At 37.5% G+C, this 24,771-nt stretch overlaps 1 protein-coding gene across 1 annotated transcript in view; it reads right to left on the bottom strand.

Annotated features, from left to right (window-relative positions):
- Window positions 1-23,957, bottom strand: part of LOC138224409 (CD44 antigen-like) — a 36,174-nt gene extending 12,217 nt beyond the window's left edge. The window contains exons 1-5 of the mRNA XM_069181540.1: window positions 23,631-23,957; window positions 9,052-9,217; window positions 8,000-8,139; window positions 6,659-6,751; window positions 2,286-3,218 (exon numbers count right to left, since the gene is read on the bottom strand). Of these exons, the coding sequence (XP_069037641.1) occupies window positions 2,286-3,218; window positions 6,659-6,751; window positions 8,000-8,139; window positions 9,052-9,217; window positions 23,631-23,700 (1,402 nt within the window). The 5' untranslated portion in view covers window positions 23,701-23,957. The remainder of the gene's footprint in view (window positions 1-2,285; window positions 3,219-6,658; window positions 6,752-7,999; window positions 8,140-9,051; window positions 9,218-23,630) is intronic.
- Between the last annotated feature and the right edge of the window lie 814 nt (window positions 23,958-24,771).

Raw genomic sequence — 24,771 nt, forward strand, 5'->3', positions numbered from 1 at the left:
TCCAGTAACATGTAACTCTGAAATAAGAGCTTTAAGAGAATTTATGAACAACCCAATCAGTTTTATCTTGGCAAGTAAAACAATATTAATTTATCAATTTTTAAACTAAACTAGGAAGAATCCTGTCACTATGCACATTGTCCATCAATTTATATAATCTATAGTATATACTGTATACAGTATCATATAGAGCCATGTCAGTTTATAGAACAGAGAACCTACAGTATGCACTACAGAATACCCTACAGAATTTAATTAATTGAACTACTAATTAAACTACAAAGCTTTTTTTTGTAAACTACAAAACAGCTCTGACTATTTTCTAGTGAACCATCCTGTCATTTTTTTAACCTGGTTGAAGTACTGTACAAGATCTTTTTGTTGTTTTCCACTTGTTGGTTGCATCTTTCAGAAGCTTCCTTCCCATTACCAGGAAACCATTTATTTCAGGTAAACATCCTGGAAGCACAACACAGAACTTCTCACTAGACAGGAGACCAGTCCGTCCCAGGACCCACACAAATTGGGAACGACAATTTATATTGTACCACCTTCTTTTGAACAGAGTGAAGAACGGGATTAATCAATTCACTGCTGAATACAGAAATTATAGAATTTTGGTTTTCCCATGTAATCAGTTTGCCATTTTTGCAATTCTATAATCAAAGGAAATGTCCAGTTAAAATGCATCTAAAGTTTATTAGGAACAACAAAATAAAGTCAAATGAGAGTATTCACAGAGAGGTTTTTATCCTTTGCTAAAAGGTGAATCAGATTATTTTAACCTGGGTGCTCATTGGTAAAATCTGTTTTTCAAATGTAAATCCTCTCAACCTCTCTTGGGGAAAGAACCTAACGGTTTTATACTTATTTGATCAAATTCTGAATTCCTTTTGAGTAAGTTACTTCCTTGGATTTTTACCATGTGCTGCTTTTACTTTATCGTTGTCATAGAGTGTATAAATATATAGTATATATCCAAAATAAAATCCATGGTTACTATAAAAGACTCAGAGGGAATCACCAATGACTGATACCAACTAGGTTTATAAGGCAAACTGTAGCAGCCTGTAACTCTGAAATGAAAGGCACCTTTGAAGACATCATGAGTCAGTGATGGGGATTTATTTTAAGCATTGCAATTATTGCTTTTTGTTAAAAACCCACCTGATTTATAAAACCAAACTGGATGTTTTATCTCCAAACCCTGCAGCCACACATGGAGACTCCTCAATCTTCCCTTCATAGAGCCACTCACCCTTTAAACTCATCTTTACACGTGAGGGCCCCAATACCAGTGGGCCCAGTGCCAACTGGAGAAGAGGCCCACCCACAACTGCCCGTTTGACTAAGCCCGCCCTACCCTCAGCAGTGTTCAGCCAAGTGTGTGTCGCCCTTTGGGATAGCCCGGTCACATGAGTAGTAACATGGTATGGGCCCAAATCCATAATGCCTGGATTATAGAATGACTTTACAGGTTGAGCCTTGAAAGATTGCTCTGATGTGCAGCTACAGTATGCTCACTGTCAAGATCTACTGTATATAACTGAGTTCTTTTTATAATAATATACCTCACTTAAAGTTGCACACTTAAAATTAAAAGTAATTGAGCACGTAAGTAACATGTAACTCTGCTTTGCAAAGACAATGTTCCCAACAGTGGAGCAGTATTGTAAAAGATTAATGTATCTTTCACAACAGCAGCAAACAAACCAATGGAAATGAGTAATTCCCCACCCATGAAATAATATGGCACAAAACACCTACGGGCAGCACAGTGCCCCAGTGGTTGATATGGCTGCCTTCCAGCACTGGGGCCCTGGGTTCAATTCCTAGGATGGGATCTGCATGGAGTTTTGGAAACAATTGACCATGGTGTGTGTGTGCCCTGTGAAGGACTCATGTCCTATGCAAGGTGTGTCCCACTTTGCATATACTGTAATGCTTCAAGGATAGGTGGCAGTCCACTCTGGCCATGAATTGGATAAGCAGGTATTGAAAGTGATAAATTGATTATGTTAATTCCTATGACACTGTTCTTTTTTAAAAAAGCACACCCAATTAATTTAAGGTATTCCACTACTGGCTAGCTTTAGTGAAAATATAAAATAAAATACTTTTAGTTCTCTGATCACAAATACCAACATAGACAAAATCTTGTAAGTAAATTTAGTAGTGAGGTCTTCTACAGTATACTGTTGCATATTACTATATCTTCTATATGTGTTTACAGTATATTTCTATAATTACAAGCTGGCAAAAAAACAGAAACAGAGAAAACTTACTTCCATGTGTTTTGGATGGATTGGTCCTTGCAGTGGTTTTTGGAGTCTCCATTAACTTCCCTCCTGATGACTCTGTCCCTGTATCAAAAGGGTTTTCACTAGGTGAGTCAGCTGAGGGAGTGACATCGTTTGCCTCCGAGTCTCCTCCAGGACTTAAAGACGTAAACACTGGAGTCGTTTCATCGTCCGGTAACAAAACTGAAGGAATGAGGTCCCAGTCATCTGCACCTTCAGCTACTTTTGTTCTAGGTGTACTCACTGTAGTACTGAGCTGAGTATCTGTATCGTTTTCCTGCAGGGTGCTATCATCTCCATCACCTAAAGGGACATCTTCTGGATCCTCTGTGGTAATGGCAGGGGTGGTTGATTGAACAGCATCCTCTCTAGAATTGTCAGAGCTGACTGTCGTAGTGGTTCTATTATTGTCATCCGTAGACTCCACCTGAGTATTCTCATTTATGTTCGAGTCAATACTTTTGGTGGAATTGACAGAGTCGTGCTTAGCCTCACTCTCTGGGTCAGGTTCCATTGTGGAATTGTCAGGGCTATATCCGTTATCCACATTTTCTTCAGAGCTCCGAGCTACACCCGTGGTGTTACTAGAAGAAGCTGCATCAGTCCTGTTCTCAAACCCAGGTTTTAAATCAATTTCAGTTGTAGAGTTATCGGAAACGTTTTCACCTTTTTCTTTCTCATGTTGGAAACCATCATTGACCGGGAGAATGATGCCTGAAGAGTTTGCAGGGGTAGTTGTTTCATCATCAGAGTGCGAAGGCACAGTTATTCCCTTGGATTCAGCTGGATCCATTGTAGTTCTAATCTGGGGCCTTTCTTCCTGAGGGTTTTCCGTCATGGTTGCTGTTGGCTTCCCTTCACCACCAGGGGATCTTTCCGTTTCCTCTTCTGCTTTATCAGGTTCTGGTGTTGGTTTACCTGTTTGAAGGAAACAAAGAGGAAAGAAGACATTTCAGGCAAGATTGAGGGCAGTTGTTTCTCTAAAATGGTTCTTACTCACTTTGTGAATGCTAATCTTTGCATTATATTTGTGTTTCACAAGAGAAGCAGAAGTAAATGTATGAAAGTATTTAGCAATATGGAAAATACCCAGGGAAAAAATAAGGAAAATACAGCATAAACAGCCAGAAGTCCATTGTTATGTGTTTGCTTGAAAGAGGAAAGTTTTAGAAAATGATGAAGATTTGTCTAATTTCAGAAATGTAGGCACATTTTTGATATATTAAAACTGGTACAATAAATTGTTTCATGTGTTGGAGTGCAGATGAAGCTTTAAGATAACAATGTGTTGCCAAATACAAATTACTTTTGCTTTTTTGTAGGATTTTTAAAATTATTTTTACAGATGTTATTTATAATGATGTTTTAAAACAAACTACCTGGAAGACAGAGTGATTGTAAACAGTAGGAATATATTGTGCATAAAATAATATGGAATGCAGAAAACAGCTATGAATTATGTAAGTAATTTCATCCAGACTATAGTACCAGGAGCTGCTTTTAAAGCAATTCTCAAATATGCTTTCTCTCAGTACTTGTGCACCTACAGTAACTGTATACCTCACTGAGGACTTTGCGTACATAATATCCTACTTGAACCAGGCAAACCAATTAATCCCTTGTAGCTTGTACTAAGTTCATATTTGCTTGCATTGTTCACATTCTAAATATACAGTATCTTCCTCGTGAGAGCCGACAGAACCACCCAAGGTGAAGCACAGCACAGTCATTACAAATTACATATTTCATTACAAAAATACAGTCTTCAGTTCCAGAGAGATGCAGAAGAGAAAAGTACAAAGTAAATACAGTGGCCTTAGTACTTTAATTATGTAAATCCCCATGCAATAGTTACTTGGTGAATATTTGAAAATGTATATCCTGTACTACTTGAAGTATATGATAATAAAAATACATTGCGCTTTTAGTACACTAAATACTACAACATTAGTAGCAACACAGATTTTGCAACACATTTAAAATTACATTCTTGAACAGGTTTTATAAAAGGTAAAAATACATGTACACTAATTTTCATTTTCAGTATTTGGATAAATAGAATGTGAATATTTTCACCAAATACTAGCAAATAGAATATAGAAATGAAAAGACGTAGCAATATCTCATTTATACACAGACCACTAGTGATCCCTGGTGTAGCTAATACAATTTTACAGGAAGTCAGTGTGCTGCTAGAAGCACTTTGATAAACGCAATTTCAAAATTTACTCAACTGTTGCATCCTTTCAAAATGTTCTTTAGAAAGAGGCCTGAAGGTTACAAGCCTAGAAAATCCCTAAATTGATCAAATAAGACATTAAGCAGAGGGAAACATAGCCAACATTTGAATGTCCAGGTTATTGAGAATTCTAAAGGAATAAATTGTTAATATAACTTTTAAATTTCCAAACTCCATTTTTTAAAAGAGTCTAAGATAATATTTCAGTGTTTTTGCAGACTTGCCTTGTTTTGTCCTCATAGAATTATGTTAAAATTATTTTAACATAATTTGCCTCCTGTTCTCAGTTTTAAATGTCATTCCACGTAGTTTCCATTTGGGCCCTGCAGATTTTTTTCAGTGCTTATTCTGAAGAAGTTTGCCAAGTTGAATTTGGCAATGAGGATCATGAATACTTGTATCTCGGTCCCTTGTTGTAGTGTTTTCTGTTCAGGACTAAAAAGGTTCATTTCCTTCAACCTGTCAGTGCAGGACATTCCCTTTGGCCCTAGAATACATCTAGTTGCTCTTCTCTGGATTGATTCCCAAGCAACAATATCTCCTACAACATGGTGACCACAATTGTGAACAATATTCTAAATAAGGCCTTACTTATTAATAATATCATTGTGATTTAATGTCATTTTATTTAAATAGTGTGCTTTTAACTATACCTACTAGCATTTGTCTTTTAATTAGGTACTGTAAATGATCCTTCAGTATAAACTTCTCTTTGTAAGGCACTTATATTTCCTCTGAAGTTGGTTTCATCTGCAAACGTGACTAGTTTAACTACAAACCCCTATTTAAAATATTTAATGCGAGGTTCATTGAAAATGACTGCAGTTTACGAATCAAGTGCGTCACTGTAAAGTGAGATTACTCTCTTCTGAAGCTTCCTCTCACAGGACATGGAAATCACATCTGTAATCCACTGGTAAAGGTGCTTCTTGGATTCTTGACCCAGCACTCTCCTTCTGTGGCACAAGCCTCACAGAGAGGACAACGTGCTCATGGTTCACATGAAAAGAGGAGACCTTTTGGGAGGATTGCTAGATTGGGGCAGACAGCAGTACAATTCTTTTTTTTTAGAGTGGTTTAGTTACTTCCTCCTTTAAATATAGAAGAAAGAGAAGTTCCATTTCAACGCCAGAACATGATACGCCCCAAATTTAAGTGTGAGTCAAATGTACCATAATAATTTATGCGAGAAGATTGTAGCTTCCTGTATAACTACATAATTTGTTTTTCTCTGTAAATTAAGCAGGATAGCAGTGGTCACATTATCTGATAAAACACATTTCTAGGAATGACTATACACAGCTTGTGATCCTGGACCCAATGACTATCGACACATTAAGATAATTCAAGTAGGAATCTGCGTCAGCATGCGTAGGCTTCAAAGGAACATGTAAAGGTTTATTCCTGCTGAAAAGAGAAGAAAGGAAACACAATGTTTCGGCTGTGCTCGCACCTGAAGAAAGCTCCACAGCCGAAACGTTGCGTTTCCTTTCTTCTCTTTTCAGCAGGAACAAACTTTACTAATTCCTTTAAGATAATAATGTCGACTTGTACAAACCTGTGAAAGCTGCTAATTGATTGATATTTACTTTGTGGGCAGAGGCCAGCAGAGCGAAGTTTAGAAAAAAAAATATTGTTAAATATCTGAGAAACTGACGTGTGGCCTTACCGAGGCATGCTGTGTATTTTACTGAGATTCTTTATTTCTAATTTGGCAACTGTATTGAAGTGCATAATACGAAGAGATCAGTAATAACACGATTATTTTGAAATACAAAGTTGAAAACATTTTAAACCCAGCATAGTACAAATCAAATTGCTACCTGTTGTGATATTTTATTTACTTCATGACTCTTTTTAAATATGAGAACTGTTGAGAACAATAACTCTCAGCCAAAACATTTTGAAAAATGGCTAGCCCTTCTAAAGTTTAGATTTTGAAAGTGGCTGTTCCTGCTTTACTGTAGTCTCTGTCCAAGGATACTCTCCAACAGTGTGTAAGCCAAAGAAAGAAAAGTTCCCTTTATAGAAACAGCTCAGTTCCCTGATGTTAATCAACCGCTAATTGCACCAGTAAATGACACCAGGCTGACAGTAGGATGCTGGGACATGACTGAACCTGTTGGGGGGAAGCTGTCCACTCCGTCCTCACTCTTTTCCAAGGGGTGTGGGATGGTAACCAGGGCTAAATCACAGTTCTTGTCTGATGAATCTGTTGGAAAGAAAACAAATGTTAACACATCCTGTTAATCAAGACAGAGCGTTTGAGAGCATCAAATTAGAGCTTCAGGGTGTACTGTCTGATACCTCTTGAGTAATTTGTCATTTAGCAAATTTCTATTTTTTGAAATAAAGCAAATATCATTCCTATCTAGCTGAAGCACTAAGGCCTTATTCAACTCCAATTCAGCAGTTTAAAGACACATTTATCCTCACAGTGCCTTCCTCCTGTTTCAATTTTTCCTGTGGATATCTTTTGAAATGTCTTACTTTTTTATAAGTAACAATCAGTATTTACCATAACTCATGTTAAATATAATTAAATAAAACAGATAATTCAAATGTTTATTTTATTGTTTTATAGAAGGCTATTTTTGTTTTCCCCAGCTTCTCCAAATACGATTAACGAGCTATTTTTCAGTCTTATCGCGCAGACCATCTATTGTCTTCTGATTTGCAGTTTGGATCATTCAAAATTTCTTTAAATACTATTTACTTCATCGGGTCTTTTTTCCACTTTTATAGCTCTTAGAATATAACCAGGGAAAGAAATTACTGCCAACATTCACCAAAACTGCATTATAAAATTATCTTTTGCTGAATTTAAACAGCTAATTGAACCAAGAATAATTGCTTAGGAAAGTTTATTACAGAGTTATTTCCAGATGTGTCTCATTTAATTGATGATAGTTTGTTTTGAGCTCCTTATCCAGTTATGTTAAACAACTCTGGACAGACCTGTCCCATTGCTCTGTTCATTGAATGCATTATCAGCAAAGTATCTAAAGCAGAGTGATACCAAGGTCTGACAACATGCACAACCAGGAGACAGAGAGGGTCCAACCAAAGAGCTGAGACAGGGTGCCACAAATACAAAGCAACCAGATCTCAACAGCCAAACTACTTGAGCTGCAATTAACTAATGTTTTTCAAATCTCAACTATACATGCAAGATGCGCAACAGCTCTTCCAGTCACTGCAAGTTAAATGAACACAAAACTTCTGGCCTATTACAAATTCAGAAACCAAAGCTCAATGCCAACCCATTGGTTATACACAACAGGCCTCCAGCAAGTACGAAATACTGAGAGATAATGGCAGAATTGTCGGTTGGCAGGTGGGTCAATGTTTTGATTTGCTTCCCAGCCTTATTGAGTTCCTCAGGTGCACGTACACTAAAGTCACTTTGAGGAGAATTGGAAGATGGGAATGTGCTGGAGAGCAGCATTAAGAACAATACCTGAGGAGTTGTAGCAGTAGGCATCATAGCGAACAGTCAGGTTAGCAGGGAGGACCAGGACTCCAGTGCTGTTAGCAGCACACCGGTCATGAGCCTGCTGGCGAATAATCGCAACACTGATGTTCTGAATCCAGCCATACCTGTAAGCACCAAGAAACACTGAACAGAGGGCACTCACTGCACAACATGTACGAGACAAGGATCTGAAATGTTCAAATATATTTTAAACAATTTATGGAAATATATCAAAATTAATATTTAAGTATATAACAAGCACATATATGGTGTATATTGAAAATAAATGCCCTACATACTGTATTTCAGACCGCGTCAGCTAAATTATTCAGTCACTTTGCTGAGAGTTATTTTGATTTCACAGTTACTACATCATTTTCAGGACAGCTCAGTGACAACTGCTGTTTTGGCATGGATTTAAATTGTACAGACATAATAAGTAGCCAATAAAAGATATACAGTATCATATAATCAGTAACCAAAACTGTTTCTCAAAAATTGTCAGCCAGACTGCAGATGTTCAGAGATGGAAAAAGAAACTCCACAAAGACTCCAGTAAGGATGATTGAAAGTATATTTTGTAATAATTATAGTATATAGAAGAAATAATCACTAATTTTTGTTAACATCTTTACTCATAAGTTTCTTCTGATTCTTTATTTTCATTTGAAAGTGGTTTTCAAAAGAAGCTTAAATCATTGTATTGACAACATATTTAATTCTTAACTTCTACATTAACTGTTTTACATGAACTGATCACAAACATATTGTACATATGAATGATAACCATGAAAAAGATTCTTAGCAATTGCAAGTCTTGTCAAGGGTTCCCAGAGTTTTCACTATGATTTTATTAGTTTCCACAGGGGTGATCAAAATGTATTCTTTGCTTTGCCATGATTATTCTGCATTAGAGTAAACATTACTGTATTTTTACCATAGTATCTCATAACAAACATTAGTAAAGGCAAACACTCACTATAAAAGCACTTCAGGTCCTGTCCAGAAAGATGGACCACAACACTATGCTGTCTTACCTGCAGGTCTCAAAGCCTTTACTGTAGGCCCTGTTGACGTCCTCTCGACTGGCCAGAACCGTGCCCATGGACAGACAGAGCTTTTCAGCCTCGGGGTAGGTCAGGAAGTAGCGACCACGTTGTTCAATGTGAAAAACACCTGCATAACTGCAGGTTTGGGTCAGGTCTGTGGGAAAGGCAGGGAGGGTACGGTAAGACTGGACATCTCACAGGTGCTTTCTTTTTAAAATTGTTTAGTTTGTTTTTAAACACAGAAAACATATACCAGAAAAGGAGCACACATCTTTCACGTAAATGAAAATATATACTTGTACATTATATATTCAGAAGAAAAAGTGAATTATTTAACTAATTTAATTAATTATACACCATTAACCTCCATTTGTAATATCATTTAGAATGTAGGATATTTTCCTATACTTCCGGCAGCTTCCAAGGAACTTCATCAAGCCATTTGAAGCCATTTGAAGTTTCATGTGGAAACGGCAGTCCTGTCCACTCCTGGACAATCATCACTTTCTAATCAATTTCCACACTTCCATCTTAATAATGTTGACCTACATACAGTAGAAGACACAGTTTATCCACAGCAATGGTTGAGACAATTGAACAATGACAAGAGCAGCTAAGATGTAGATTATTTTACACCTACTGTATTCCTCAACTTGTAGACGTCAATGATCATTCCCCTGCCCTGCAGTCTTCAGAGAGCTCACTGACCTTACAGTACCTGTACAATGCATGCTTTTACTGAATGCCTTCTTGTGGTTCCTCCTTTCATACCCCAGAGAAACAGGAGACCTTTGGAGGCCTCTATATTGTTCCAAAGACCAGAATGTTATTATTAGAAAATTTTACTAAGACATCTAAACAGATCTCTAGATTTGTGAGTAGATTTCTAAAATTCAGATAAGTTGTGACAAATATCACTTTGCTCCGCGCAATGCTATTACACTTACAGTACAACATTTTTTATTGTTTGTTCGAGCAAGATATATTTTCAAGTCCTTAACACATTCGTCATTTGATACAGTATACGTCTCTCTTCTTTCCTCAAGGGAATCAATAAATATCTTAATGAAGATCAAAAAACATAGAGTGTGGCTTTAAATAATGTCCAGCATATTAAAGTCAACATAAAAACTTCCCAAAAATGATGGGACTTAAGACAATTATCTAAAAGTAATAGAAAAGCTCCTTCTTAGTGGCAGCTTTTTTTTCATTAATGATCATAAGAAGTGTGTAAGTGAAATTTCAGTTTAATTCACTGCTGATGAGGGAGCACAGTTTATACTCATGTCTCTTCTAAAACAACCTGGAGCTTCTGTTATAAAAATCTTCCTGTGACTCGGGTTCAGAGGTGTGTAATTGGGTTCATGGCTGTGAAGCAAGAATTGACACTAATGTGAACTTGTCTGGTCTTTCACCTGGACTGCATGCTGTCTCCATGGAGTTTCTTATGGCCTCCTGTCATTTTGTTTTTTGACTCTCTTTGGTATGCAGCTGTGGAGAAATGTTTGTACCTGCTCTGCAGACAATATGATAAACAAAGTCTGCCCTTATGCCTATATAGGCAAACCTTTATTTATTTTTTGTTCAATATGACATGTAAAGAGGGGGGAGGTATTCAATATTGGGCAAAACATTTACACAAACATCACAGACCTATAAAGGAATAGAACATTTTATTATATTTGAACAGATTTTAATGTTTTTCATCAGTGGTATCACTAATCACTTTACTGTTTAGCTCATTTTTACTAATTAAAGTACATTTTATAGCCTACAAGAAGCCAGTCTAAATAAATTAATACATGACTTATTTAGCACCCATGGCATTTAGGAGAGGGACCTTGGTAAAGTTAGCTCATGTGAGATTTACATAAATAAACGTGGAGAACCCATACAATTCTGACCGTTTGATGTCCCCACTCTTCAAATAGTAGCTTTTTCTCCTTTTTAATAATTTTACTTTACATAATTGCATAAAAGATGCAATTGAAAATCATGGATGCATCTGCAATATGAGAAGAACCTTACGTAAAAATGTTTCAGATGGAGAGTATTGCATACGTCAGAAGGGTTTTTTAGACAAAATTAAGGTGATTATTTTGAAAACAGGAAAAAAAGCTTTAGTTCAATTCAAACTGGTAAGGTGCAGTTTGCTGTCTTGGCAAAATCATAACTACCTAATGAGTGTTAATTTAGTCAAATTGTTCTGAGAAGTACCAGTAAGAACAATTTAAAGCATTTAATTAAATCCTAGTCTTCTGTGTCTCATTGCACCAGGAAGGGAAAATGCATAGTGTTTCACTGATTCAGCACTTTCCACTGTTTATCATGTACAAACTTCTAGTCCTAGATAGCAGATCATCATCTTGACAGATGACCTGCAATAAATGTTCCTCTCGGGTGATTCAGAACAGCACCCTAATATCATTTCTAGGTTAATTTCTGCTTTTTTCCTTCAATAGATCGGACAGTCTCTCCATAGGCTTTCTGTTTATTTCCCATTCTTATTATGGGAATTTCTTATTGTGTTACAATCAGCTAAATGGAACTGTTGGTTTCTTAAATAACCAGAAGTTTTTGTATTTACTAATTCAATTTTTTTTAAAGATCCATTGGTTTATGAAGTAAAAAAGTGAAAATTTAAACAGCAGTGTATGTGATAATAAGTGAACCCCTAGTTTGCTAGTAAGGTTTAAGTAAGGCTTTTTTCTTTATGGGAGGATGTCCAGGAAGAATGGGCAGCATGGTGGCATCAATGAGAAAGGAACACTGCAGTCCAACAGAAGAACCTCAGTCTGAATGTCAAGTATGGGGGTGGCAACACTGTGGTTTGGGGCTGCTTTTCTGCCTCAGGACCTGGATAGTTTGCCATCATTGACAGAGCCATGAATTTGCTTTTTGTCTTAGCAAAGTCTAGAGGAGAATGTGAAGTTATCTGTTCATTAATCCGAACCAAAACACAATGATACAAGAGGATCTACAACAAAACAGCATTTTGCATTGGCCAAATCAAATTGCAGACTTAAACTACATTGAACTAGGACAAGTTGTGTTGTGTTGTGTTCCGTTGTGGCAGGACAGGAAGTGAACTCTAAATATAAGGAAACCTTCAAATGTCACTGATGTGAATCAGATCAGAGATAAGAAGGAGACAAACTTCATAAGAGCTGATGGGAGAGACTGATCAACAGTTATATAGGAAATTACTACTCATTGAGGTACAACCCTTATCTAATCAAAAGGTTCATGGGCATATTCAAATAAAAATATTTACTGTTGAGTTATTTTGTAATCAATAAATTCAAATATAACTTTTGTCATTGTGATATATGTTTAATTGGGTTATCTCAAGCTTTTATTAACACTTTCATAATAATAATTTCTTATACTTATATATTGTAGTGATGTTCTGGACACTCCACTCAAAGCGCTTTACAGGTAATAGGGATCCCCTCCACCACCACCAGTGCGCAGCCCCACCTGGATGATCTGACGGCAGCCAAGTGCACCAGTACACACACCAGCTATTAGTGGGGAGGAGAGCAGAGTAACGAAGCCAGTTCATAGATGGGGTCTTATTAGGAGGCCATGATTGGTAAAGGCCAATGACAATTTTAGCAAGGACACCTGGGTAACACCCCACTTGCAGAGCACAGCCAAAGTACACTACATGCTACATGACATTTTGTATTTAAAAAACAAATCTTTTGGGGATACTGAGTAACTCATATAGCAAAACAACACATGAGCAGATTTCAGACTAGTGAATCATGCTTCGTTAGTCTGAAACAAAGTCTTTCCACTAGGTGACTGTGACTGTGTGACTGGGATTTACCAGACTGTTGTCAGAGCAGGGATGGGATTAACCAATCGCAGCTCTCCCAGCTTCCTGGGCCCTAGGCCTGGGTAGGCACAGAGCAACATCATTGAAATACAGTACTTCATATTCCTAGAACATTGTTCATATTGGAGGGCTCAGATACTGTATTTCCATCTGTAGGGCCTAAGGTCTAGGATCATTACTCTGGGGTTTAATACAGGACTAGGGACTAGGATTTCCTCTAGGTGCTCTGGTTTCCTCCTACCTCCTGAAGACATACCTGGTATCTTATTGGCCATGCTAAGCTGTTATATGAGGAACAGAAGAGGAGCCTCTTCCACATTAATCTGCCCTGTTTGGAGTACCACTGTAATCTGCCACAATACAAATCCTAACTTTACTCAGATAAGAAATGCATTTGGATGGAGACATGGTAAGTGGACAGAAAATAGGAAGCACATGTTCAGATTGGGGTGATGTAATTATTGGAGACAGAGAGATCTAGGACCACTACTCTTCTTAGTTTATGTAGCTGACCCAGATTCTGTTATTGTTACTGAACTAGACAAGTTTGCAGACAATATCAAGGAGTTCTCCCATGTCAAAACATCCCACAGAGTTGTTCAGAACTAAGAACAAGATCACATGTTTCTCCAGTGTGATCCCTTGCGCTTACAACCTGCTCATATACAGTATAAGCAAATCAAGAAAGGTGAGTGGGATGGATTCCACAGATGGGAAGCACCTCAATAAATAAACTCTGGCCTGACAGGCCTGATATGCTGTCCCTCTGCAAGCTAACATTGTGACACAATTAATGTAAAAGCACTACAGAAAGAGTCAAATACTGGTGATTGAACTAATTAGAGGAAAATGATTACTGATTTTTTCTTTGAGTCTTCCATCTAAAAATAACTGTTACAATACAAATCCAGTGCAAATTGAAGTGCTTTTAAGGTACTCTGGATGCAATATTGCAGCCACTAATACTCACAGAATAATAACGATAATAGCAATTCACAAATAATAATGGCATCCATGAATCAAATGCTTTGTGAATGTTTATTGAGTATTCAAACTACTTTTTGGCTTAATCCTCTTGGTTAATGGGCAGAGTCTAGGTCAAAGGATAAAGAGGCTCAGTGCACCATTCCGTGAGAGAAGTTAAGGGTTAGCAGCAAAGGTGGAGATTGGGCAAGAAAAACAGACAGAAGAGGCATGTGCATGTGATATATTTATAGTTCGGTTCTGATTGTGATTTAGAACAGTGGGGTTTGTCTGTAGTTATTCCTCCCCCACTAAACAAATTGCATTTGACTTTTCGTTCTGTTTTCTTCTCTATGTGTGTAAAAAAAATAAAAATACATAGTAAGAAGATTCACCTATATTCTCAAAACAATTGCATCTGTTGCTTGGGGTAAAGATGACAGGAGATTTACAAGCTGATCGCACAGGAAGTAAAAGATCACAGTTCACATCTATATTTGTATTTCCTTGGCAACCACTTCTGACAGAACAAATGCACAGCAACAGTTTGTGACAAACTAAAGATATCAATGTTTTACGCCAATTACAATTGGTCTTGAAGATTCGCAGAAAGTTCACTGCAATAGACCAGTTAAAAGAAAGCTGAAAATTTCTCCATCTGGCCTGAGAGGAGACAGGTGTATAAGATACATTATTTTGGCATCTTACATTGAGCATTAAAGGTTGCTCTCTGTTACAATATATCCTTTTAAAGCATTCACTGATTTAAGTAACAAGCTTACAAACTTGCAAAAATATAGTTGATCTATTAAGCCATAGATTTGTCTGCATTTCTTAAGAAACTAGCAAGGCCAGGTTATGAGCTGAAAAACCTGGCCTTAAGCATTTTACTTTTTCATCCCTCGGTCTCCTCAGACACTGGGCACATTTACACGAGGAGTCACACACCTCCGGGGGCTGTGAGGGCTTGCTCTGAACTGCCACTAATTGGTAGGCAATAATTCAATCAGTCCTGGATATTAAAGCCCTTATCTGCCACAGATCTGGTGCTCTGTCATTGAGAAAACCTTTCGGCTAGGGTAACGCTCACTGTACAACTACCCCTCCTTTCCAGAAGGATGCTCAGCTTGAATTCTGCCCAAGTGCTTTCCCATATGTCTCAAACACTCCACCTATCAGCACCCTGTCTGTCCAGCTAAGCACCAGAGCAGTGGCACAGAACTGTGGTGTGGTGACTCTGCCACTCTGCCCTGATCACCTCCAGACTCAGATGTCTCAGCATGTCTACAAATGCCTGTTCTTTCAGCAATCTCTCCAGCCTTCTGTCTCTGTCTGCTCTTGTTCTCTGCCTGTATGCTTTAGGAGACTTGACCAGTAAAGGCATAAATGATCAAAAATCAGTGTCAGTAAAATTGGTAAAGAAGTTTCTGGTTTCACGTACAAACTACTGTCATGCTTCCTTAGATTGTTACACAAAAAAACTTAATCTCTTTCAAACTTTTTTTTAACAAATGTTTGGGAGGGATGACAACAATGCTCATGTCTCCTTCACTAACTCATAATTCTCCATTCTTAAAAAATATAAATAACGTTGCAAGCCTCTCTCTCCTGTTCACATTCATCTCTCTGCATCCCACCTTTACCGGATCTCCAAGTTTGCAGCTACTCCCTGGTTAACTCCTCTGACTGTATGAGGATCTTTATTCCCTTGTCCTATGGCCAAGTCAAAGTTTCTAATGCCTGACTCCTCAATAGTCATTCCTTATGGTGCTTTTTCTTAGTAGAAGGTGTTATTCCTTGTGGATTGTTTGTGGATTGTATACGTAAGGTGTAGCTCTAACATTTTGCAACAGAACAAACTTGTTTTCCTATATGCATGTAAAATGATGCATTCTATGTTTTTCTTGATATTTTTATAGAGGCACTTGATGAAGTGATGATCCTTTTTCTTCTAATTCAAATAGGAAGAGCTAGAGTGGCAGATGGAAAGGATAGATGCACTCTGATATGAATCGGAATGAATCTGCCATTCAGCATATACAGTGTTTTACAAAGTATTGAGACCCTTCATATGGTAAAATTACAAAATGATGCATAAACATTTTTTTTAAATAATATTTTATTCAGAGCTTGAAATCTCACACTGGAGCCTTGTAAGGGTAACACACACTGCAGTGAATGTCAGTGAAAAGTAAAGAGAAAAAACTGAAATATGTTGACTGCATAAGTATTCAGGCCCACGGTCTCAATAATTGGTAGAAGTAGCTTTGGCAGCAATTGCAGTGACAAGCCTTTTGAATAAATGCTGCCAACTTCGCACAGTGGCTTTGAGCAAGTTATGTTCATTCTTCTAGGCAGATTTGCTCATGGACAGCAGGTTTCAAGTCTTTCCACAGATTCTCAATACGGTTCAACTCACATTTTGTGTAACCCTTTGACAGGGTTACTCAAGGACAATCACTTTTATTAACACAAGTTTGTCACCACCATGTTTGACAGTAGGGATGGTGCTGACTGGTGCATTAGTTTGGGTTTGTGTCAAATGTAATACTTTGTATTTATACAAAAAGCTCCATTTATATCTTGTCAGAACACAAAATCCTTAAACACTTGTTTGCAATATCACTTACTGTAGGTGCTTTGTTGCAAACTCTGAATGGGATTAGTAATTTTCTTCAGTTCTATACAAGTCCCATTTGTGGAATGATTGGGACATTTACTCGCGTCTCTTGTACAGAACTCTTTTAAACACAGCTGGCCTCACTGTGGCACTTCAAACCTTTTTTCTAATTGCCAAGCTATTCAGTTTCAAGGGACAGCCTAATCTACAGTAGGTGGTGTCTGGGTTGTTCCAGAATTTAATGATTTACTTCACCATGTTCAACAAGATATTAAGGGATATTATCTTTCATTTATACTTTTCTTCTGATCAGTGCATATATACAACCCCAAGTTGTTTGAAAAGTTCTTGGTTTTAAAGATGACTCTTCACATGGAATTTTAGTGCCTGGCTGAGATCCAGAGATAGGTGTGTTTATTCTGAAATCATGTGAGCCACTATTTCACAGAAATAGCAAGCATTGTGTGGCTCATTAAGGTAATTTTGTGTCCATAACTTACCTTTTACTGCAAGCTTTAAAGCAACAAAATATAAAAAACTATCCAAATGTCTGAGTACTTTTGCAATGAACTGCACATTATATATAATTTTTTCTCTCATTTGTATTGTTCTTTGGTGCTAAATGGGAAGCAGTCGAAGTCGAAAGGCAGAGATGGATGGCACTTATTTCAGCTATGCCATCTCTAGGGAGAAGCTTTTCTGCTACTGCACATTGCCAAGTTATGCCACATTCCTCCAGGTAACGATGCCTCCAAGTCCTTTGGCAGTGCACTTCAAGCCAGGCGGAATAGTTGCTACGCACTAGAAATGCAGGATGCCATTCTTCCCTCTTCGGGCCTGTTGGACAAGCAGATTCTTTCCCTCACCTTCTGGCCCGGTGGGATATCCTGCACTGCACGTCACGTCTGTCAAGCAGGTCACAACAGTCCCATTCCTGGTCACCGTACAGTCTGTTCAACACCTGCGGTGCCCATCAGTACAGCTTAAATCAATCAACCCTGGCTGTTCTTATTGATGACCAAACCGCACAGAGCCTGTCTTCTCAGCTCTTTTCCCTTGTATGGAATTCCATTATTTCTCAGTGCCAACTATTCAATCACCCCAGGCACACCTTGTTTCTACAGGTTTTTGTTTTATCCACAGATGGCTTTTTCTCAAAGTCACCTCCCACTACCTCACAACCCCATGATAGCTGTATTTTTGGTGGGGATAGGACAGTAGCTGTCTTCTCTTGGTTGTTCTGTAGGGCTTTGTGAAAGAAGGTGACATGGGGACATACACAGCTTTGCACAATATGCTTCACCTCTTATAAAGCTAGTCTTTCATGTTATGTCTTTTTTTTTCTCTGCCTCCATCCAAGTCCAACCCAATCACTTCACTGCTTGGTTATTCAAGCAAACTTAATCAAGCAAGCACAGGCAAGAGCCTAGAATATCTAGGTGAATTGCTGCTTGTAATGTATGTAACAATTCTAATACATGTACAAAGACATACACAAGTGTTTTAGCTTAGCAACAAGTAGCTTATTTACTGGAGATTTAATTACATCAATTAAACCAAAACATCCAGTAACATACTGAATATGGAATAGGCTTTAAGCCCTTTCACTTAATTTTAATAATTTCATACTCCCATACAAACAATATTCAGCTGTGTAAGTAAAGCAAGCATGTGGAATCTTGTGTGATTCTCTATACAAATAAATGTGCATAAATTAAATACCTGGAAATCTGAACAATATGCAGATTTATCCATTAGTAATGGATATATACATTGCTAGTAATGAGTAATCCATTGCATTATATTAAATAACTGAACATGTTATATTTTGTTGGAGGTCAGGTGAAAGGAAATTGTCCTTATTATTTTGTATGCTACTTTTTTCATTCCATCTTTGATCACCAGTGATATGAAGTTTCTTTTAAGGATTGTTTTCATAGGTTTAGTGAATTTGCTGCTGCCAGTACAGACAGGCTTGAGCTTGGCTTTTAATGTACACTGTCTTCCTATCACTAGCACACCTTATTAAAAATTACATATTAATTGCTTTCAAACCATTAATGTAGAGGAATTTTCAGGCCCCATTCAATGTCAGTCATGCATTAAAATTTGCTTGTGAATGCTTGCTGATATTTGGATGAAAGGCATAAATCCAACACTTTTGACATTTAATCAGGCAAAGGTTGCACATGGTAGTCAGCATCGGTAGGTTAATTTGCCTTAACATACAACATTTTTTCACACCTACTCTCATGCATTGTAAGATGCACTTAAAGGAAAGTAGGTGGGTGGATCTTGCACAACTTCATTTCTGAAGTGCAATGCAGTATACCAATAACTGAATGCATACTCAAAGCAGTATTTTAGAAAAAAATCCTAGTATTTTTATATGACGAGTCATGTGTGTCATATGATACCAAAGCTTTAATTGTGCGAACTTTAGCTTTTTCGTTTTGTCAATGGGCAAAATGCTGTTCCCTGGTTTATTTCTATATTTCCAGTCTTGTCTTTCTGTGGTGCAGTTTTCGGACCGTGGGAGAGCAGGGATAATTGGTATAATGTTGTCAGAATGATGCTTGATGTCATATTCACCAGTTCTAGTGTTCTACAGTATAAACTAGAACAAGTGAACAAAAGCAAGCCATACGTGAAACACTCTTTGTACTCTATATCTGACAAAATGCAGCTTTTTAAAATTCAACTGGGGCTCCTTGCTCTCTATTTGTTCTACTCAGATTGCCAGTTTTATATTCACACAGACACCTGGCCTCTCCATAAAGTTTTTTTTGTTATTGTCTGCATGGTGAACTTCATGTATGTCATCACAAAACCACAATAGCTCTGAGCTGACTTTTTGGAAGAAACACAAGCAGTCCTCATTTCAAAGACATGTGACCCATGCAAACTTGAACACCATGTTTTATCCAGAATAAAATACAGTTTGTTGTGGCTTCATTAATACAGATCGCAAGAATAGTGTTATTCACAGTAAATTAGAACAACTACAGTAAAGGGCAAAAACCCAGCGGGCAAATTCCAAAACGCTCTACAAAGTTAATGGTCATTGAGTAAAACATTTTTTATGCAGTGGCAATGAAAGAAAAACAATGTCAGCATTCTTTAATGACATGCAGCATTATCTTTATAATTCCTTAAAATGGGTTAGCCTGCCCTGCACTGAGCTTCCAAGGATCACCTTTGCCATTACAAAGGCATGTTCTCCCAGAACAAAGTTTGATATTATTTTATTTTTATCAACCAGCCACAACAACCCAGTGGAAGTGATTGATAACACATTATATCAAAAAGTTTATATATCTATGTATATTTTAATTTGATAGCCATAACAGGGTCATTTTGTATTCTTTTAAATGTGTGAGGATATCCAAAGACAATTAAAGGAATATAAATGTGAGGCTTTCTGAGGTCTTATGTATATAACATTTGAATGTCTTATGAATGTAACATTTTGACAAAATTACTTTTCTTGACAAGGCCGTACAATGTTAGGTTATTGGTGAGAATAATATTACCACATACAGTACAGTGCTTAAACTTGAGAATTAACCAGAAGACAGTCTAGCATTTCATGTGCACAGCACAGATTGATAATACAAAGCCTCTTGATGCTTAATGTGCATTAAGTATTTGTCTTTAAGATTCTATAAAGCAGCATTTTAAAAATGTTTGTGAGGATGAAGTGAAGAGAGGCATTAAAGAAAAATTCTAAATGTTGCAGTACACTTAATGGAATTTATGGATAAGAACATGAAAGAGATTTTTTCATCTCAGTCCATTTGAAGGGAGATCAGAATCTTTAATCAAGAGAAGCAAGAAATACGAGACCGTAAACCAAAAAAGAGCTTAAAATCTAATGCACAGGATTTTAGGAATTCTGTTAGAGTGGGTCATTTATGTGGTTTCAGACTACCAAGCGAATGTGTGTATGTTGCTTTCATGAGGAATGACTCAGCTACTGGTGATTTTCCTAAAGTCTGCTTTGTTACCTTGGCTAGGCACTTAGAAAAAAAGCACCTTGAAATGTGAGCTCTCAGCAAGCAGTGTCTAACAAAATGCAAGAACCTTGCCTTTGGATTCTGGCTGTTTTATAAGATTGGTATACTCAAATGGAAATTGACAAAGAATGCTCTTCAGCACATATGATATCCTGTGTACACACATATTTCTGACATACTACACAAGTATTCTCCACAAATTGCTCATTAACAGACTTATTCTGAGCCTACATCTTCATGTTTATTTTTTTTCACCACAACATTTACCAGAATTGAACTGAGGCTCCTGATGATAACTAATGATGTTGCTATTCACTATAGGTGATATAGTGAAACAACCATAACTTTCAGAGCATGTTGCATATTTACTCATACATGCAGTACTTCCCCATTTTCCACAGACTAAGCATCCACAAGCTGATCAGTACTCGGAGGTAATATCCTTTGAACTCCGTAATGGTTGTGAACAATACTAGTCATATGATCTTATTGAGATGTTCCAGATTAATTGCTTTCAAAGCAGTGTACAAAAAATATTAATGCACCAATGCCACACCTCTGTATCTACATATAATAGAACTAATAATTATACCATAACCACTACTATAATAATAACAACATTAAACCATGTATGATCAACAGGACACTGTGACTTGTGAGGCAATGCTTCCGAAATTCAGCAGAGCTCCACACAGAATGGTACACAAGCTTGGAAAGAGACAACCCATTCAGGTCATGGATAGCTGTTGTGCCACAGACCTGCCCAATGAGCGGCTTTCAAACATCTTTCCTTCTCCAGAATTTGTACTTTCACCTTGTCTGTCAAAAGTGCTGGACATTGAATCTTTTTAGGTAAAGCACCTGATGCTCCTATTTTTTGTCTTTCCAAGGATTTCCATAAGACAGTCATTGAAATAGGTTTGGATTAAGATTCACTTCTCAACAGTTCATAGCCAACAGTTATAGTATGTTTTCATACAACTGAACCTACATACAAATACATCTTTGAAATACAGATTGGGAACACAGAAAACATCTCGGTGAATTTGTGTTGAATATTGCATAAACAAGTTAGTACAGAATGTGTTGACTTTAACATTGTGATGCAAGTATTGTGTGTTGGATATAGACGGTGGTGTTTGAAGTAGAAATGCTGAATATAAGTTGATATAATTACTTCTTCTCATTTCCACATTAACACATGGCTTCTAATTTCTAATTCAAAAGACGCTTAAAACAACATAAAAGGCGATAAGTTAAGACAACACAAAAGAAAGAAAAATATAAGGCATTAGGCTCAGTGTGATTGATTATGTAGTGATAAGGTACTATTTTTGCAGAAAACATAGTACTACCCAGGAAATGGAGGGGAATTTGTAGAACCAAAATGTTTTCACAATGTTCACTTAAATTTTGTAACTGTGCAGAGCAACCCAAAAACATTTTCCACAAACAGTATTGAAACACTTCTCAGAAAATGTGATTGTTTTTCGTTCTATGTTTTGTCTTTTCATTATTCCCTTTTCCAAAGTCTGACATAATGGAAAAGTGTTGGTAGCTTTGGCCATTTAGGAGTCGTACCTACCTGTTTTGGCCTGTTTTGTGTAGTGTGATTCACCGGGTGAACCACAGAGAAAAAAAAACACTTTCTTTTTATCGAGAAAGTAATATATTCTTTGTTTGAGTACAGGTATGAGATTGGACAAGATTGATGACTAATTGTAAAAGACTTTAGACCTAGTTTCTCACACTTCAGTGTGGAGTAGTGATTAGGTTAGGGCTCAGAACACATATTGGGAAGGATGTTGATTCATATTCTTGGTGGGGCACTACTATTTAACTGCTGAGTAAGGTACTACACTAAATTAAAATAAATTTAAAGTGCTATAAATGGGTAAAAATACAAAGTGACTTGAAAAAAAGCATCAGTAAAATAAAACCATAATTTTTGAGTGGAAACAGGCTATTTTGGGTGCCTTGTGACCAAAGCAACAATAAAATCACTTACAGTAGATGAGTATTCTGTCTGGGTTACAGCACCAACATTACTAATACCAATATTAGAAAATCTATCAGGTTTAGAATGTGTATTCAGGAGATGTCCATTGGAAGTTTTGTGAAATTCACACTTTGATCTCCTAAGTCATTTACCTTTCAAAGACATTTTTAATTTCTGAAAGCATTTCTAAACTGAACCAGCTCATTCAAGAAGTGAAGTTCAGTCTAAAAAAACAGTGACTCTGGAGATGCAGAAACCTTTTTTTCCATTGTGTGAGCAATGAAGTACAGCCTCACTGGAGTTCAAAACCAAAATGTCCAGGAGATTATTGTCAGCACCTCCTGATTCTTCTTTTTAAACATCCAAATCTCTGCCATTTAATGGAAAGGAAAGCCAGCTGGACTTTTGTATCAATGACCTCTTTAGATAGTAGCTGAAATCCCAGCAGAGCTCATTGGGCATTAAAATGCCAAACAAATGTAAATTCCATTAGGAATTTCAATGAGATGCCTCCCCATCCCTCCACCGTCCAAAAATCACTGCTTAAGACAAGTAAACCTTGGCACCATTCCAGTGGCCAATACAGTGAGCCCTCTGCCAGTCTGGATGCTGTGGCGCTGAAGAAAAAATCAAACCAACCTGTTTGATTTTTGGTACCAAATTCTATCTGCGCTCAATACTCGAAAGGAAACAAATGAAATGCTATATGTCTTTGTATTGCTAAGGCAGGTATGAACACTTCAGCAGCTCTGTCCCCGAACCTGCTGAATACTGGAACATAAAAATGCTATAAACTGAGTGACAATGATAAATTGGCTATTTAATATTCGAATGAACTACCCTCAGAAAAATCCCTTTTGTTTCCAGTCCCTGGCAAACCTGGACACATCAAAGGCATAACTAAAGCCAGCCTGGCACCAACACAAGCACAGCAACAGATATCTGAGCGCCACTGAGAATGTCTATGTAGCTGATGCCTTGCAGTTCTCATTCATTCCCTTTTAAGCAGTAGAATCCATGCTTTTTGTCACAGCATCCCTGCTTTAAGACACCCAGCTCTCCACACAAAAGCCCAAAGCATTTAAATTCCAAATAGAAAAAAAAAATAAAAGCAAAATGGCTTACCTTGTGTCTTCACAGAACTGGGAAAGACAATTAATCCATAAGCCAGAAAGAGCAAGCAGGTCCAAAACATTTTTTCTCCTCTTGTCTCCAACAAGTGAGAGAGCACTGAGCTGTCTGAGTGACTGTGTCGGTCTGTAGCTGTGAAGCCGCTGGAGACTTTCACTGAACTTTTTTTTTATATTCTCTGTGTGAGAAGGGACTTAACTCAGCCAGTGACACATGTGAAGGGAGGAGGCTGGTACGTTCACACCCTTTTTTCTCCCCAGCTCTCTCCTGCCCTGGTAGCAACACATTTATGTTACCCAGACAAAAGGAGTCCTCTCAAAAAGGTGCTCTCTCTCCCTCCCTCCATTTCTCCCTCCCACTCCCCCTCCCTCTCTATCACATGGTGTATAACAGAGTGTCATCCTGGTCAAACACCTCGCCCTGTGCAGTTCAAAACTTCACCCATTCTTTTCTTTCTTTTTCTCCTTTACTTGTCAGCCCCTCCCCCTGTTATGTTTACTTTAAGGACCGGATTTAATCTCTTTGCTTTGTTTTCATCAAGTAGTTATTGAAGAGAGTAGTATCTGGGGCAATTTAATCACTCTCAATTCACCAAATTTGACCATATGAGCTGAGACATTGAACTTTAAATTACTCACAGCTTGATGTGTTCAAGGTCCAAGTGAGATACAGTAAATACATTTGCATGGTTTGGATTTCATACTCAGATTTTGATTAGCGATCACTTCCTGTCTTAAACCAGCGTCCTCAATTATTTTTACAGTGATCTCAGTTGAAATAGTCATCCATTCACAGAGTGTGAATGAATGAAATCTGGAAAACTGCAAGCATTCCACATCTCCCTCCTTCTGGACCCCTTTCATCAAACAGGATGACTCCTGTAGATTATTGATCCTTCCTCCTGTGTTGTACAACACCTCCTTTAGTGCCGTTTCTGTACCCTGATGATATTCAACCTGCTCCTGTGTGCTACGTGCTTTTTATTGTGGCTGTACATTGGGTGTCACTTCATCATTTATAGAAAGAATACAGTATTAACTATTTAATAAGCTACAGTAAGTCACAGTGATATAAGAATACCACAAAACATTTAGGAATAGAATAAATTCAGCTTTCAGACAAATGACTGGTACCT

This window comes from Lepisosteus oculatus, chromosome 21 (assembly GCF_040954835.1).
Source record: "Lepisosteus oculatus isolate fLepOcu1 chromosome 21, fLepOcu1.hap2, whole genome shotgun sequence".
Classification (NCBI taxonomy): domain Eukaryota; kingdom Metazoa; phylum Chordata; class Actinopteri; order Semionotiformes; family Lepisosteidae; genus Lepisosteus; species Lepisosteus oculatus.